The 16,400-nt window shown below is 53.5% G+C and overlaps 1 protein-coding gene across 1 annotated transcript in view; it reads right to left on the bottom strand.

The window, feature by feature from the left end:
• SHROOM4 (shroom family member 4) overlaps positions 1-6,008 on the bottom strand; it is a 141,795-nt gene extending 135,787 nt beyond the window's left edge. Inside the window, exon 1 of the mRNA XM_027837549.1 lies at positions 5,877-6,008. Coding sequence (XP_027693350.1) covers positions 5,877-5,993 — 117 coding nt within the window. The 5' untranslated portion in view covers positions 5,994-6,008. The remainder of the gene's footprint in view (positions 1-5,876) is intronic.
• Positions 6,009-16,400: the final 10,392 nt, after the last annotated feature.

Raw genomic sequence — 16,400 nt, 5'->3', positions numbered from 1 at the left:
GGGAGGGAGAGAGGGAAGAGAGACAGGAAGAGAGAGAGGAGAGAGAGAGATGGAGAGAGGGAGAGAGAGAAGAGAGATGGGGAGGGAGGGAGAGAGAGGAAGAGAGAGAGAGAAACAGAGAAACAGAGAGAGAGAAAGAAAGAGGGGGAAGGGAGGGAGGGAGAGAGGAGAGAGGGAGGAAGAGAAAGAGGAGAGAGAGAGAGGGAGAGAGAAAAGAGAGAGAAAGAGAGATGGGGAGGGAGGGAGAGAGAAGAGAGAGGAGAAGGAGACAGAGAGAAGGGGGAAGAAGAGAAAGAGAGAGAAAAGAGAGGAGAGAAACAGAGAGAGAAAGAGAGAGGGGAAAGGGAGTGAGAGAGAGAAGAGAGAGTGGGAGGGAGGGAGAGAGAGAAGAGAGAGGAGAGAGAGAGATAGAGAGAGGAGAGAGAGAAAGGAGAGAGAAAGAGGAGAGAGAGAGGGAGGGAGGGAGAGAGAAAGAAACAGGGAGAGAGAAACAGAGATGGGGGAAGGGAGAGAGTGAGAGAGAGAAGAAAGGGGGGAGGGAGGGAAAGAGAGGAAAAGAGAAGAGGGAGAGGGAGAGAGGGGGGGAGACATAGAGAGAGGAGGGAGAGAGAGAGAGAAACTGAGATGGGGGAAGGGAGGGAGTGAGAGAGAGAAGAGGGGGGGAGGAAGGGAAAGAGAGAGAAAGGAAAGAGAGAGAGAAAGGAAGAGAGAGAGAGAAGGAGAGGAGGGAGGGAGAGAGAGAAGAGAGAGAGGAGAGAAGGGGGAGAGAGAAGAGAGAGAGACAGAGAAAGAGAGAGACAGACAGAGAAAGAGAGAAGAGAGAAAGAAAGAGGGGGCAAGGGAGGGAGAGAGAGGAGAGAGGGAGGGAGGGAGAGAGGAAGAGAGAGAAGAAGACAGAGAGGAAGAGAGAGAGAGAAGGAGAGAGAAAAGAGAGAAAGAGAAATGGAGGAGGGAGGGGGAGAGAGGGGAGAGAGGGAGAGAGAGACAGAGAGACAGAGAGACAGAGAGACAGAGAGACAGAGAGTCAGAGAGATGCGTGCTAGTCTCTGGAGAGCAGGAAAGCATTAGTACCTCCCTCCACTCAGGAAACTCCCAGTGAAGTGATGGGAACCTTCCAACCCCACCCAGCCTGGCCTTGGGAATGAGGGAGGGAGTAAGGAAGTGACCTTCACACAGCAGGCCTCACCAATAATCGTATTCCAGGGGAAACCTGAATCTTGGGCTGGGCTGCCAGCTGGGGCCTCCCCCTGCTTGGAGTCTTCTGTGGAGGAGGCAGACCCCAGGTACAAAGTGTAGGAGCTGAGCAAGCCTTTGAGGAAGGTACCTCCCCTTGCTGGCCCCAGGCCCCTCCCCTCCCTTCCCTGGCCCCCAGGTACCTCCAGCATAAAAGGAGGGGCTCAGACCGTGCAGTCTCTGAGGTCTCACGATTCCAAGGCAGAAGCTCCCCACCAGAGGCAGTGGGTATGGCCATAATGGAGAAAGCACTGGGCCTGGAGTCAGAAAGCCCCAAGTTCAAATCCAACCTCAGACATTTACTAGCTGGGTGACCCTGGGCAAGTCACTAAATCTCTGCCTGCCTCAGTTTACTCAACTGGTAAATGAGGATCATACTGGCACTTATCTCCCAGGGTTGTGAGGAGCAAAGAACACTTACACAGTGCCTGGCACATAGTGGGTGCTTTACAAATGCTCATTCCCTTCCATTTCACTGGTTCCAGCAGCCTCAAGCCTTGCCCTGACACCCCCAAAGAAGTGGGTGGGCCCCCCTCCTAGGAGTGAGGTGTTGGCCATTTCTTGTGACTAAAGAGATAAATCATACCAAGGTCTGTGACACCCATGCCAGGTGATCAATAACCCAAAAGCTTCCTCCTTCTCCATCCTGCTCCTACAAGCCAGTCCCCAGACACAGAGCAATCCTTTCCCATGTTCAGAGGCAACATCTTAGCCTGCCCCACAACAAAGAATCCCACATGACTGGCTTTCTCCCTCTAAAGAATTCTCTGGTCCTTGGCTGGTACTTTTCCCAGCATGCTTTGCACACCTTCAGCCCATTAGGGAGAGCAACAGAGTACAGGGGAAAGGATGCTTGCCATTGAAAGCCTGGGGTCTGAACCTTGGCTCAGCTCCTCAATATTTCTGTGATCTTGGGCACAACCTCCCATACCTCAGTTTCCTCCTCTGTAAAATGAAGAGGCTGGAATGGAGAGAACTTTGATCCCAGGAGCCCTCTTGAACCCACAGACCCTAATCACAAGGAGTCACTCCAAGGAAATTCTCCCTCCTCTCTCCCCTCACTTAAGACACTCGTGAGCGATAACCCAGCAGAGAACCCTCCCTTCTATGAATTCACAGCCTCCCTTCAGAAGAATAATGTCTTCATTGCATCACAGAGCTGGCAGAGACTCTGCTGGCACCAAGCGCAGCGCTCTGCTCACTCCCGGACACTGCCTCCTTCACCTTTGTTGGAAGTCCATCCTCTGAGAGCAACGGAAAGAATACTAGCAGCCTGGGGGGACAAGGTGCTTGACCAGACTTCGAGGCAAGGGCAGAGGCCTTGGCCTGTTTTCTGTTCATTTCAACTCTCCAAACAAGGACTAGATGTCTACTGTGGAAGACGCCAAGACAAACCAGCACAATCTCTGCCCTCCAGCAGTTTACAATCCCACAGGGCGGCAGTCTCCAGAGCTGTGGCAGACCCAGGACCCCTCCCAAAGGGTGTGGGATTAACCAATCAGAGGGTGGGAGGATAAACCGCATCCTAGCCTCCAACATGGCCACACCCACCCTGGACCCACATCCCTTCCCCTCTCTGCTCCTCTCTCGGGGTTGTGTGAATTCCCACCTTCCTCTTCTAAAACAGTGATGACCCTAACTCCTACCTGTGCACCTAACCACAGGTGCTGCTGGGGAAAATCTGCCCCCACTCCTCCCCCTCCCCCATACCCCTTACAGAGCAGGCTCTGGGAGTTGCCAGTGGTCAGAGAGTAAGAGCCTAGCTCCTTCCCCACTTCATTTGGGGGGGGGGGGGGGCGGCAAAAGAGCAGATGTGGATAGTATGTGAGATCCCAGAGTTCACTGCCTTCCCCCAAAGCCTCCCATCTCTGCAGGGCTCCCTATTACTTCTAGGATCAAATATTGTCTCATCTTTTTCAACTATCTTTTTGTGCAAGTTTTATAATGTCCCTGCAAATAACTTATAAACAGGTAGGCATGCTCATATTAGCGGGCCATGCCCAAGAATCTTTGTAAGGAGTACGCTATCCACAGTTTGGAGACTTTTGCCATTGGGGGCCAATAAATCCACACTTAATGAGAGCATAGGTGATATGTACAGAAGGGAGGCCCCAGACATTGAGGGGAGAGGAAGGGGGTGGGGCGCTAAATCCGTGGAACTGGTTTGTCCCAGACGAGAAGGGGGCCGATTGAACTGCTAACCTGGGGGATTCTGTGAACGTTGAGACTTCTTAGAACAGGGCTAAGTGTATCCTGGCTAGCCATCTCCAAGCAGAAGGCCCTTCCTCTTCCAACGGCCTGGGCCATTACATGGGTTCCTCTCATCTAACTACCCATCCCCTTCCTCTCCAATCCGGAACACAGACCTTTGGGGATCTCTCTACCCAGCCACACACTCCTCCCTGATCCTAGAGGGGTCTCCAGATTTGGAAGGGAAGCCAGCCCTGGGTAGCAACTACAACAGCCTTCCCCCATCTCCACCCCCAGGACAGCAGGCTGCAAACTCTAGTTCTGAAGACAGAGCCATGCCCTGGGAGAAGTCAGAAAGAAGGGCCCATGATGTCCAAGGTGTGTGTGTGGGGGGGGGGGTGCAGTTAACAACCCAGTTCAGAATTTGGTAAAGAAGGACTTTAGCTTAAAGAAACTCCTCACCAAGGGGCCATGCCCCTTCCAAATACATAAAGTGGGATATTGTTTTGAAACCTATCCCACAAATGGGAGAAGGTCTAGATGGGGGCAGCTGGGAACCTCCCTGGGCTGCCGGAAGAGCTGACTCCTTTTCGGAATGGGCCCAAGAGCAGGGGCAGAGAAAGAGTCTAGAGGCCAGGCCTGCCTCACCTTCCTCGTGTTCTGAACCTCTCTGGAGTCTAGGGAATGGACTCCTTCTCAAAAGAAGGGTTTTTAATGCACGAAATAAAATAGAGAGGAGTCTTTTGCAGGACACCCACTATACTGAAATTCAGTTGTCAAAACAATCATTTTGAAACTGTGAGTTCCCAGACCCCTAGAGATCCATCCTGGGACCCCTTTGAACCTCAGGGTAAGTTTCTTACTAGGCTAGTGTTTCCAGGACAAGGCTGGGGGCTGGCTGTTTTCCAAGCTGAAGATTAGAACTCCTCCCCACAGAGGCGCCCCAAGGCTTCCACCACCGGGAGGTGCCAAATGCCCAAAGCCAACCTGCCCTCCTCCCTAAGGAACTGTCCTGGAACAGCCTTGCCCAGGACAGACTCATGGGCTCCTAATAACCGGAGACCGGGCCAGACCAGATCAAGACGGGAAGTAATGGTGTGAGGCATGGCCAGGGGGGGCTGGGGGTGAGAAAGAAAGGGGGGCAGGTTTGTTCCCTTCCCAGAGTCAGCTAACCCAGTTCCCACGTCTTCACTCGCAACTCGGCTCTCTTCGCTCTTTAGCCGCCTGGCCTGCAGAATCTGTCTCGCTCCTGGGGGCTTTGGGACGGTTAGTAGCAAGTTTGTTTAGGCCAGAATCTTTAACCTCTCTCCATGCGATTCCTCAAGGTGAACTGTGTTCTTCCTCCAAAAGAAAGCAAGCCCCCCACCTCAGGCGCGCGCGCACACACGCACACACACACACACACACACACGCGCGCACACACACACACACGCGCGCACACACACACACACACACACACACACACACACACACACACACACACACACACACACGGAGTATTCTCCATTTCATAGCGCTCTTCCCCTGCCCCCTGCCGAGGGGGGCTTCAAGCAGATTCCAGTCCCGTAAAACAAACAAACACGGAGGCTGCAGAAGCCGCAGCGGCAGCACAGCTGGACTGCTCAGCCCCAGGCTTCTCCACACTTTGTAACTTATGAGCCTAGGCTGGAAATCACCAGGGCGAGAGAAGGGAGGGAGGCTCCCGGGATAGAAGCGGCCCGGGGAGGGCCCAGGGAGGACCCACGGAGGGCAGACAGCGATCGAGAGAGGGAGAGAGCGAGGGGGGGCCTGGGAGAGGGGCGCGCCAACTTCTCGGATCTCGCCGTGCCCCTGGAGGCAGGCAGTTAGGGAAGAGAGGACCACTCTGCTCCTCTCTGGTCTGAGCGGGAGGGGGCTGGGGGGTGGGGGGCACGCATCGTCCGGGGGCAGCTGAGCAGGAGCCTAGGGGCTTGCCAGCAGCTCAGCTTGGGGCTCGCCAGCAGCTCTGGCATGGCTGTGTGTGCGGGGGTCTGGGGCACGGCTCCCACCCGGTCTGCGACTCTGGATCGCGGCTGCGAGTGTCTCCGAGGTTCTAGCCTAGCTTCGCCGCCCTGCTGCCCCTCCGCCCCTCTGGCCCGTCCGGCTGGTGAGGTGCGCGCTTGCCCCCCCCCGGCCCCCCCCCCCGAGTGCTTCCAAGTACCCATCCCAGTCTTAGTCCGGAAGCAGGCACGGATGTTCTGTGCCCGGTGTACATGTGGGCACGCTCGCCCGCCGAGCCTGCGGTTTCCCAGGGCTAGAGGGAGGCCGACGGGTCGGCGGGGGGCTAGAGGTGTCCCCGGGCCGAGTCTGCGCGCTGCCCCCTCGGTCCGCCCTGCGCCCGCGCCCTCGCCCTCTGCCTGCCCTGTGCCCGCACCCACTGCCCGCCTGCCCATCAGCCCGGGCCGGCCCATCCGAAGCCGGGCGCCGCCGCTTACCTTAGACACGAGGAGCGGCTCGCCGTGCTCGAGCCCCCCCTTGAGAGTGAAGCCCCAGGGCGCGCCCCCCTGCAGCTGCACATGGGCGTACTGGCAGGCCCCCGGCCGGGGCTCCATCCTGGCCCCCGGCCCCTCGCTGCCCTCGCCGCTGCCCCCGTGCTCCATGGAGGCCGCTAGCCGCTCCTCCGAAGCGCCGCCACCATCGCGCCCTGCCCAGCCTGGGCGGGCTGGCCGCGCTACGCTCCCGCTGCCCCCGCGCCTCGGGCCGCAGCCGCAGCAGCAGCGCCGCCCGGCGCAGCGCAGGCAGAGCAATCGAGGCTAGCCGAGCTGGGGGGGAGGAGGAGGAGGAGGAGGAGGAGGAGGAGGAGGGGGAGGAGGCGACGGTGGCTGCAGCACCAGCGGGACAGGACGGGACGGGGCGGGGCGGGGCAAGGGGGCGGGGCAGGGCCCGGGCTGCCTCCAGAGGGAGGGAGGGGAGCTCAAAAAAGGCCCGAGCTGCCGGCCCGGGAATGGAAAAAAAAAAAAAAAAAAAAAAAAAAGAGCCGGGAGGGCGGGGAAAAGCGTCTAATGGACAAGGCGGCAGAGCAATGGGAGGGGGCGGCCGCCCGGGCCCCGCCTCCCCCTGCTTGGCTTCGCAGCAGTGGCTACATTGTTTCCTTCTGCCGAGGGGGGCCCCCTCCCCCCCTTTTTCTCCGGTCAGTCTGCCCGCGCTCCCAAGGGGAGCCAGTTCCTGGCCTCCCCTCCAGCTGCTCCGCGGGGGTTCAAAGTTGGCGGTCCCGGGCTGGGAAAGTGTGCGGGCCGCTCGTTCCCGCGCGGGGAGTCCCGGGCGCCCACCTCGTTTCTCCGCCCCAGACTTTCGAGGCGGGAAGGCGGAGGAGGTTGGGGGGGTGGGGCAGGGGAGCCGGCCCAGGGTGGGCACACTCCTCTCCCTGCAGACCCTACCCTCGCCGCACAGGCGACTGGCAATTCAAGGATTGAGTTAACCCAAGCGGGGAAACTGAGGTTCAAAGAGTTCATGGAGTTGGGTCAAGCGCTCGTGTTTACTACTCTCCCCCCCTCCCCCCCATTCGACTGAGGAAACTGAGGCCAGCGGGCTTAAGTAACTTGCCCAGGCTCACACAAGGAGGAAGCAGCTGTAGCAGGATTAGAACTCAGGTCGTCTGGCTCCAGTGCTTACACTCTTTGACAACCCCAGAGACAAGAAGAGACCCCTTCCCGGACGCTCGTGTGTTTCGTTGAAAGGGAAGTCTTATAAGACTCCCCGTTGACCCTATTTCACCCAAAAAAAAAAAAAAATCAGGAACGGGAAGTGAAGGCAGTGGAGGCAGGGCTCGGCCCCAGGTCAGTGTGGGCCCTGCGGCAGGGAACACTCAGAGCTCTCACAAGCTAGGCAATCCGAGGCCCGGGCCCAAGTTAACCTGAGCTACAAGCCTGGGCCCCTTTCCCAATCATTTAAGACAGACATTTAGGAGGCCCACTGCAGCTTTCTGAAGTGACTTGTCTCCGGCATTGGGTTTGTTGGAAGCCCTAGGTTCAAATCCAGGTCTGGAACCTACTCCCTGTGCACTATTGGGCCTCTTCTGTAAAAAGGAAGAGGCTGGACCAGGGCCGAGATCCGGCACGTTTTCTGCAGCTTTTTTCAGAAGGAAATGCCAAATTTCAGTTAAAGGACAGCAACGCGAACAAGGCTGCTGCTTTTGATGCTATCCCAGGTCCAGGGAGCTCCGTGAGCCCGGGTGAGAGTCCCCGGGGGGCGGGTTCCCCCCCCACCCACGCCCCAATCTCGAGATCTCTGCTCCAGGACAGTGTGTGAGGCGGCCAACCACCGCTGGGGAACGCTTTGCTTAAGCGCGTGTCTCCGCGGGCTGCTGGAGGCGGCTGCTGCGTGCCAGGGAGCCTGCAATCAGTTTCCTGTCCGAGGCTTTGCCTCCTTCTCCTTCCCCTCCTACAGGTGTTAGGGCCCTGTTACAGATGGGGAGAGCAAGGCACAGGGAATCGAGGTGACTTGCTCGAGGGCGCACAGCCCCCACGGCTGGGATGGGGACCCAGGTCTTCCTAACTCCAGCTCCGGCCCTGGATTGTCAGCATCCCGGAGGCAATAGTTCACGTCAGGACGGGAAGCGTTCCAGAGAGCGGAGCCGAGACGAAGGTGGGCAGGGGAAGGCGAGAGAGCTTGTCTCGAAACATGGCCACCGTGTGCAGGTGGTGAGCTTTTTTGCTGGCCAAAATACAACACTAAATCAAAGGGGCTTTGTTCTCCACAAATATGCATAATCAAAGCAAAACTGGCGAGGGCGACCTCTACATCACACACCTAACTAGCTGTGTGACCCTGGGCAATTCACTGAACTCTTCTGTGCCTCAGTTTCCTCATCTATAAAATGGTGAGGCTAGACTCCAAGGCTTTTAAGGTTCCTTCCAGTTTTTTATATATATATTATCCTAGGAGAGGTGCCCAGGTGGGTGGAAAGCAATATTTAACCTTCAGTTAGATGGCTGATTTGGACTGAGGACCTGTGACCTCCATGCCCGAAAGCCTAAGGAGGTGGTGCTGCAGCATCGGAGGCGGGAGTTACTCTCTGCACGTGCACTCGATGGCCCCACCCCCGCACGCATGCCCCTGGGGTGGGATCCCTCTATGTCTGGTCTTCCTTTTGAGGGTGTGTGTGTTTGTGGGAAAGTGTGCTCCCCAAAGGAGCAGTGTTCACTTGGGACTGCTCCCCTCATTCCGATCTAAGGCTCCATCCAGCTTCCAAAGTGATGTTCCTAAAAAGCAAGGAGGCCTGCCTCTGTGTGTGTGTGTGTGTGTGTTTCTCTGTCTCTCTTTCTCACACACACACACACACACACACACACACACACACTCTGTCTCTCTCAATGCCAGTGTCTTCCCACTTCCTCTAGCATGAAAAATAACCTTCTCTGTTTGGTATTTAAAGCCATTCCCAACCCAGAGCCTTCGTGGCTCTCCAGTCTTCTCACACATTACACTGGTTTGTGTTGTTGTTGGCCCAGCTGGCCTGCTTGCCTTAACACTTCCTACTTGCTCCATCTCCCATCTCCACATCTCTGAATCGACAATCCTCCGTTCCCGGAATGCTCTCCCTCCTCACCTCTCAGAATCTCAGGCTTCCTTAAAGATAGCTCAAAAGACACCTTCTGCAGAAGACACTTTCTGTTAATCCCTCAGCTGCTAACAATCTCACCTCGAAGGCAACTCCCCTCCTATTTGGTGTGTATCTTGTATGTATCTACTTATGTATGTGTTGTTTCTCAATCAATAAACATTTCTTAAGTGCCTACTATGTGCCAGACACTGTATCTCTCCCGTTGGAATGGAAGCTCTTTGACAGTTGGGGTTGTTTTTGCTTTTCCCCTACATAGTAGGCACTTGGTTGATTCCTATGCAGTAAACTTGTTATTTAACGACAAGTTTAACAATCATAGTAACTTGTTGTTAACTCTGATATTTGATTAATTTTTTTTTCTTTTGCGCTAATTGTACTCTGTGGTTGACTAGAGAAAAAGTAAACACACCAGTGGGGGCTTGGAGGCTGTGGAATTCTTTTGTTTGTTTATTTGGGGAGGGGTTAGTAGATGCTAACCAGCAGAGTACCTTGAACCTGGCATTGCCATTTTGGAGACCCTACATGTGAAAGGGGGTGTTCTCAGGGCTAAATCCACTAAAATAAGGAACATTCATCCTGTTGCCTCTGGATGCTCGTGTATGTAACTATCTACCATTTGGCTGTCTGGGGCCCAAGCCTGGATTTCCCCACTTCAGTACTAGAACCAACTTACAAACTTCCTGACTGGCAACATTGTTTGCCCTTGTAAACAAACCCACATGGTACAGTATCTCTTGTGAAGGCCAGCAATGAACAAGCTGGTCACTTTAGAGAAAGTTGGGGCATGGTCTGTGCTGACTTCTCGTCCATAAGCGCCCCGGGCTTTGGGACCCAATGGATCTATGCTCATCAGTGCTCTGCCCTCAGATGGGTTGGGTTAGTGTTTTCTATTTCTCAGGTTTTACCTGGATAAATCTCCCTTCCACATAGAAATTTACAAGCCAAGTCAACAAGCATTTAGTAAGCACCTATGTGCAAGGCAACATAACTCAGTGGATCAAAAACTGCCCTTGCAGCCAGGAAGCTCCTGGTTCAAGTGCTACCTCCAACACATATTGATTGACCAGTGACCCCGGAAAAGTCCTTTAACCTCTCAGTGACTCAGGGAACCCTCTTCAGACTTGTAGAATAGGTCCTGACTGGCATGGATAGAGGGAGTTCCCCCCACAGAAGAATTCATAAGTCTAGACCAAATAAAAGGCATTTACTAAGTTCTGACTATGTACCAAGTCCTGTGCTAAGCAAAGCGAAAAGGGCCTGTGGAGGGCAAAAGATGAAAAATGACTGAGGAAACAGAGGTTGGAGCTTCTGGGCATACCGATTCATCAAGCAACGCTGCCGACTGCCCGGCGAAGCGGGACCAGGCCTCCTCGGCCTAGTACTAGACCCCGAATACAGGGGGAGACAGCCTTTTATACAGTCAAACCAGTTCATCAAATAAGACCAATTAATTCAAAGGAAACAATGCGTTAGGTGATCTGATTTCTAACTGGAGGAAAGATTGGGCCCTTTCCAAGTTGGGAGGGGGGAGAGTGAACAGGTGAAGTTCCCTGAAATCAGAAAAAGAGATGTCCCCTCCCCCCAGGTGTCTGTATTCAATCAAAGAAATGGAAAGGCTGACCAATACAGGGCCAGATTTCAGATGAGACACACGGGCTGCTTGAGATGGACAATGGTGAGAAAACTCCTTGCATCGATCTTTGGGTCTGACCAGGCTTCTGATCAGCTTAACTGAGGTCCTTGGTTAAGGGTCTCTAAGCAGCAGCTAGGGGTGCTCCAGCTTCCCGGCCAGGCGGGGCCAGGTTCGAACAACGCAATAAGGTTTTCTCCCGATTCCCTCAAGTGAATAAAGTTTTCTCACAAGACAGAAGCTGGACTAGACCCGTAATGAACAGAAAGGGAACTGAGCTGGATTCAGAATGGAGTCACTAGATGGAGTCAGTGTGGTCCACTCAGCTCTCACAAGCTACCACTTGCTGTCCTAATCCCCCCAATTCCCTCGTTTTCCTCAGTCCCTTCTCTAACAGGGACAGCAGGCGCCCTTGAAGATGGAAAGGAGGACAGTAATTTCTCTGCTTTGATGGCATTTGTGCATTTTGGATGCTGAGCCATTGGACAGTACCAAGGCCTTAGGTACTGAGAACTTTCCTGGGTTTTCAGTAGCTATGGTGACTAGAGCAACAGAAGTCAAGGTAGGTCTCTCCAGGGGTTGTGTTCCTAGATGTTGACTGTGGGAACCCAGCTGAAAACAAGGCCAGTGACTTGGGGGGGGGGGGAAGCTTCTATTCCTGGAGCTCTTGGAAGGGACAAAGGGCAATGGTTGGCCCCTGCTGGCACATGACAAAACACTTAGCTCTCCCTCAGTCAGGGTGTTATGCTGGGTGCTGGGGAATTTGGGGTGTTTTCTAGTCAAATCTGCGATTTTATCAGTGTAGTGCTTTTGGGTGCAGATAACTGTTTCAACAGTGCAGATTAACTGTCCATCTGGAATTCACAGTCTGGAATCAAGGTCTGCCCAACTCCGAGGATATTTGCTGTCTTTTCACTAGGCCATACTGCTTTGTAGGCACTACAAAGAAAAAGACAGACCAGTTTCTGCCCTCGAGGAGCTTCCATTCTACTGGTTTCAGATTTGAGTGATGTTTGAATCCCCCATCCCCTAGGGAGGTATCTGTGGTGCAGCAAGGAGCAAAATTTGAACTCAGGTCCTGTGACTCTACTGCCTGACCCTCGTCCCTTGACAAGCTTAGATTTCCGTACAGAAGATGGAAACTGAACCTGGTCTCTCTCAGGCAGAAAGGCTCCCTTGCAAAATCCATTGGCCTTATCTCTAGGCAAGGTGTGGTAGTAGTGGAACGAACTCTGAATTTGGAGTTCGAGCACCTGGGATCCAACCCTGCTTCTGTTGCTCACTACCTGAGTGACCTTGGGCAAATTACTCTACTTTTCTAGTAAGCCTGCTTCTTCATCTGTAAAATGAAAGGGTTTTACTGAGCAGTGGGGAGAGCAGGGGCCAGAGTCAGGCAGGAAGAGCTGCGTTCAAATCTTACCTCTGACACTAGCTGAGCAAGTCACTTTACCTCTGCCTCAGTTTTCTCAGCTGTAAAATGGGGATAGGTTTTTGTGAGGATCAAATGAGACGGTATTCATGGAACACTCAGCACAGTGCCTGGCACGTAATAGACACTCAACAAATGTTTATTCTCTTCCCTTCTTTCCCCGCTTCCCCTTGAAGATCTCTTATAGCTCTAAAGCTATGACCTGCATGTAGCCTTTTGGCGCTCTCGGAGCATTTGTCAACTGCTGACTGTCCCCTTCTAATGAACACTGTGGCCTCTCTGGGCTCTCCTCCTACCCCACAGACCAGTCCTTCTCAGTGTTCTTTGCTGGATCTTCATCCAGGCTACTCTCTGACTCTCTGCTCTTCTCCCTCTGTACTGCCTCACCTGGTGATCTCATCAACTCCTCTGGATTCTCTTATCATCTCTATGTAGATGGTTCCTAGATAGCTACAGATACCAATACGGATACAGACGGGCACAGACACAGGAATGGACACAGACACAGACGCAGGTGCAGACACAGGCACAGACACAGACCCAGACACAGACACAGACGCAGGTGCAGACACAGGCACAGATGCAAACAGACACACTCAGAGTAGCCCTGTGAGGTAGGGAGGGTGAGTATTATTATCTCCATTTTAGGGGAGGAGAAGCAAAAGTCAAGGGAGGTGAAATAGCTTGGCCACACTCTCATAGCTAGGACATGGCAGAGCCCAGATTTGAACCCAGTTCTCTGAACTCTCTTTTTCCACTTCCTGGGGCAATCAACCACACACTGCCTTGTTCTCAGAACATTATTTAATTTTTTCCTGTTTGTGTGGATGTGTTTCTGTCTTGCTTTCTCAATGATATCGTAAACCCCTTGAGGGCAGGGACTGTCGATCTTCCCCCATCCTAGCACCTAATTCAATAAATAATCTGTTGATTCTCTGACTGGTAGAAGCATGAATTAGACTACCAGGTGAAGGGATATCCTGAGGAGACTCATCTGTTCTAGACTCAGAGAGGCAAAGGGGGAGAGGCCCCCAAAATCAGCTAGGCTAAGTAAAGTGGGACTCAAGGGGCAGAGGATTCTGGGCCAGGGGCTTCCACACTGGGGTCCAGAGAAGTGATTACAGTGGTGCTTTGGGAAGACTGGGCTGCCATCATCCTGTGAGCAGGCAGGATGGGAGGGGCTCGGAGGCCCCTCAGAAATCCAGGCATAAAGTGACTAGGGCTTAGTGCTGGCAATGGAAAGGAAAAGACAGAGCTAAGAAGTATTTGAAAGTGAGCGATGTGCAGGGCTGGGCAACAGGGTGACCACGTGGGGTGAGGATTTCAGGATTCTAGCTGGATCTGGAGCTAGGAGGAACCTTACAGCTCATCTGGTCATTTTACAGAGGAAGAAGGGTAGAAACTGGAGCCAGAGGAGACCAGATGACCCCACGGCCTTCGAGAGAAATAGGCTGCTTAGGAAAGGGCCGGGCACGTGGGCCCCATGCTTTTGGCTTATCTCGGTACCCCCAGCAAGGGGCCTAGCTGCATTAGGTTTATTCACGAATCTGATTGCTTGGTTGGAGCTGGAGGTGATGGTACAGTTCATTAAAATCCAAACATTTATTAAGCACCTGCCGTGTGGCAGACATTGTACTAGGCACCAGGACTACAGAGACAAAAACCAAAGGCCCTGCCCTCAAGGCCCTTCCATTCTGCTGAGGGAGCCACAGCACACACACAGGTGGGTGAACACAAATTGTAATCAAAGTAATGGAAATTCCTTCCAAGAGGGAGAGCAGGTATTAATAAGAGAGGGGATTCAGGGAAGGCTTCCTGGAGGAGGTGGCGCTAGGAGGAAAGAGAGCATGCAAGGGGAGCCCACCTAGATTGCAGGCCATTGAGAGGCCAGGCCTGGAGATACACACACACACACACACACACACACACACACACACACACACACACCATTTGTGTCATTCAGTCAACAAACACTTATTAAGAGCCTCCTATGCGCCAGGAAACCGTAGGAGCAAAGAAACCCACTAGGGAAAGATCCTCTCCACCTGACACCTTCACCCCTGTGACCTATCATTGATCGCACCTGGCCAAGCCCCAGCCCTGGATGGCTGCCGCCATCCTATTCACTGAACAGAGCTGGAGAAAATCATGGCACTGTGATGACTAGGCCCACTGCACGTCTGGGTTCTCCTCCTTAATGGACCTTCTCTTCTCTCCTCAAACCCCCCACAGCACCACTTTCTCTCACCCTCTCGGCTGACATCATTTCTGGGGAGCTCCCTCTTCTCCTCTTCTCCTTCACACCTGTGTCACATGAAGAACTGGGCCTTCTCCATGCCAAGGCCAACCCCTGTCCTTGTACAGATGATCCCATGGCCTCCCATCTTCTGCAGCAGATTGTCCCCCATCATCCCGACTCTCACATATCTTCAGATATGCCCAAGCTGCCCCTATCCTAAAAAGCCCTCCCTGTGCTACCATAGAGCTTTCCTCCCTTTCTCAACTCAACTCCTTGAGAAGGCCATTGTAGGGTGCCTTCACTTCCTGTCTTCTTCCTTCTCAACCTTCTGACTTTATCATTCAATTGATACTGTTCTCTCCAAAGTTACTGTTGTTGTTCAGTCGTTTTTCAGTTGTGTCCAACTCTTTGTAACCCTATTTGGGGTTTTCTTGGCAGAGATGCTGGAGTGGTTTGCCCTTTCCTTCTCCAGCTCATTGTACAGATGAGGAAACTGAGGTAAACAGGGTGAAAATGACTTGCCCAGAGTCACACAGCTAGGAAGTGTCTGAGGCCAGATTTGAACTCAGGAAGATGAGACTTCCTGACTCCAGGCCCAGCTAGCCCACCTAGCTGCCCCAAGGCTACTAATAATCTCTTCAAGGCCAAATCTAATGGCCTTTTCTCACTTCTTCTTCTTGAGCTCTCTGCAGCCTTTGCCAATGTCCATCAGACTCTTCTCTAGGCTCTCTCCTGGTTCACCTCCTACCTGTCTGACCACTCCTCAGACTCCTTTGAGGGATCTTCCTCCAGCTAACTAAGGGTGGCCCCCAAGACTCTGTCCTGGGCCTCTCTCTATGCTATCTCACTTGAAGACCTCTTTAGCTCCCACAGATTTAATTATCAGACAATTCTCAGAGCTGTAATGGCCAGCTTTAGCCTTTTTCTTGACTTCTGGTCCCTCATCACCAACTGCTTATTGGGTATTTTGAGCTGGATGTGCGATGGCCATCTCCAACTCAACATGTCCAAAACAGACCTTATTATCTCCCTGCCTCCCAACCCTTCCCTCTTCCTGTTGAAGGCACCTCCTTGGGCATTCTCCTAGTCACCCAGGCTGACAGGTTCAGGGTCACCCTCGACTCTTCACTCGAATCAACTGCCAGGTCTTATGTTTACCTTTACAGCATATCTTATCTATGCCCCTTCTCTCCAGTCGCACAGCCACCCCCTAGTACAGGCCCTGTCATCACCTCTCACCTGGACTGGTGACCTGACCCAACCCTAAGCTCAGAGCTGGCCCTCACAGAGAGATGGTGCCCTCCGATGCACTGCCTTGCTGGCTCTTCAGTACTGGCTGCACTGCTGTCTTGCGTCCTGATCCACTGGGCCTGGAGTCAGAATAGTCCCGGGTCCCCGTTCAGCGCTTCCAGACTTGCCATTTGGCTCTTTTACTCCGAAACCTTTCCTCTTCTGAAGTTCATTCAGTCACAATTTTCTACCCAGTTCAAATGATGATGGCTGCAGTATACTGCCTCCCAGGCCATTGTGCCTCCTTTCTCAAGGAATTTGGTCCCTGGCTCCCCGACTCCTGCTCTAGCACAAGGAGACTTTCACAGCCATATAGATGCTCCTTCAAATTCCATAATTTTCTGGTTACTCAGCCTCCTTGAACTCCACAATCCTCTCCTTCCATCACCTGAGTGTCCCACAGGCAGGGTCCCCACTGGGTCTCACCGTTACCACCAAGTGTTCTGCTTCCCTGAGTAGCAATGAAGATCATGACTCTGGTCAAGAGTCCCCATCATTCCCTGTCTCTGTGCACCTCGGCCCTCCTGCTCCTTCTCTCGGTCCTCTTGGTCCTCACCGTCCTCTGTACCTCTTCTGTTCCTTGGGCTGTCCCCCCTAGTCTGACTTCACTCTTCTCCCTCTCCACTCACAATGGGTGGGCCATTTCCACTCTGGACTGGCCTCTCCTCTTGAATCCCTCTCAAGAGGTCGCCTTTCCACTGAACCCTTGCCCAGCCTTAGCCCTGGAGCACCCCCATCGCCTACCTCCTCTGCTTCTACTCACCAGACACTGAAGGAGACCCGAGAAGCCCCCCAACCAGGTTGACTG

The sequence above is a fragment of the Vombatus ursinus genome, unplaced genomic scaffold (genome assembly GCF_900497805.2).
Source record: "Vombatus ursinus unplaced genomic scaffold, bare-nosed wombat genome assembly UNPS02004571.1, whole genome shotgun sequence".
Taxonomy (NCBI): domain Eukaryota; kingdom Metazoa; phylum Chordata; class Mammalia; order Diprotodontia; family Vombatidae; genus Vombatus; species Vombatus ursinus.
This window is presented reverse-complemented; position numbering and strand designations above follow the sequence as displayed.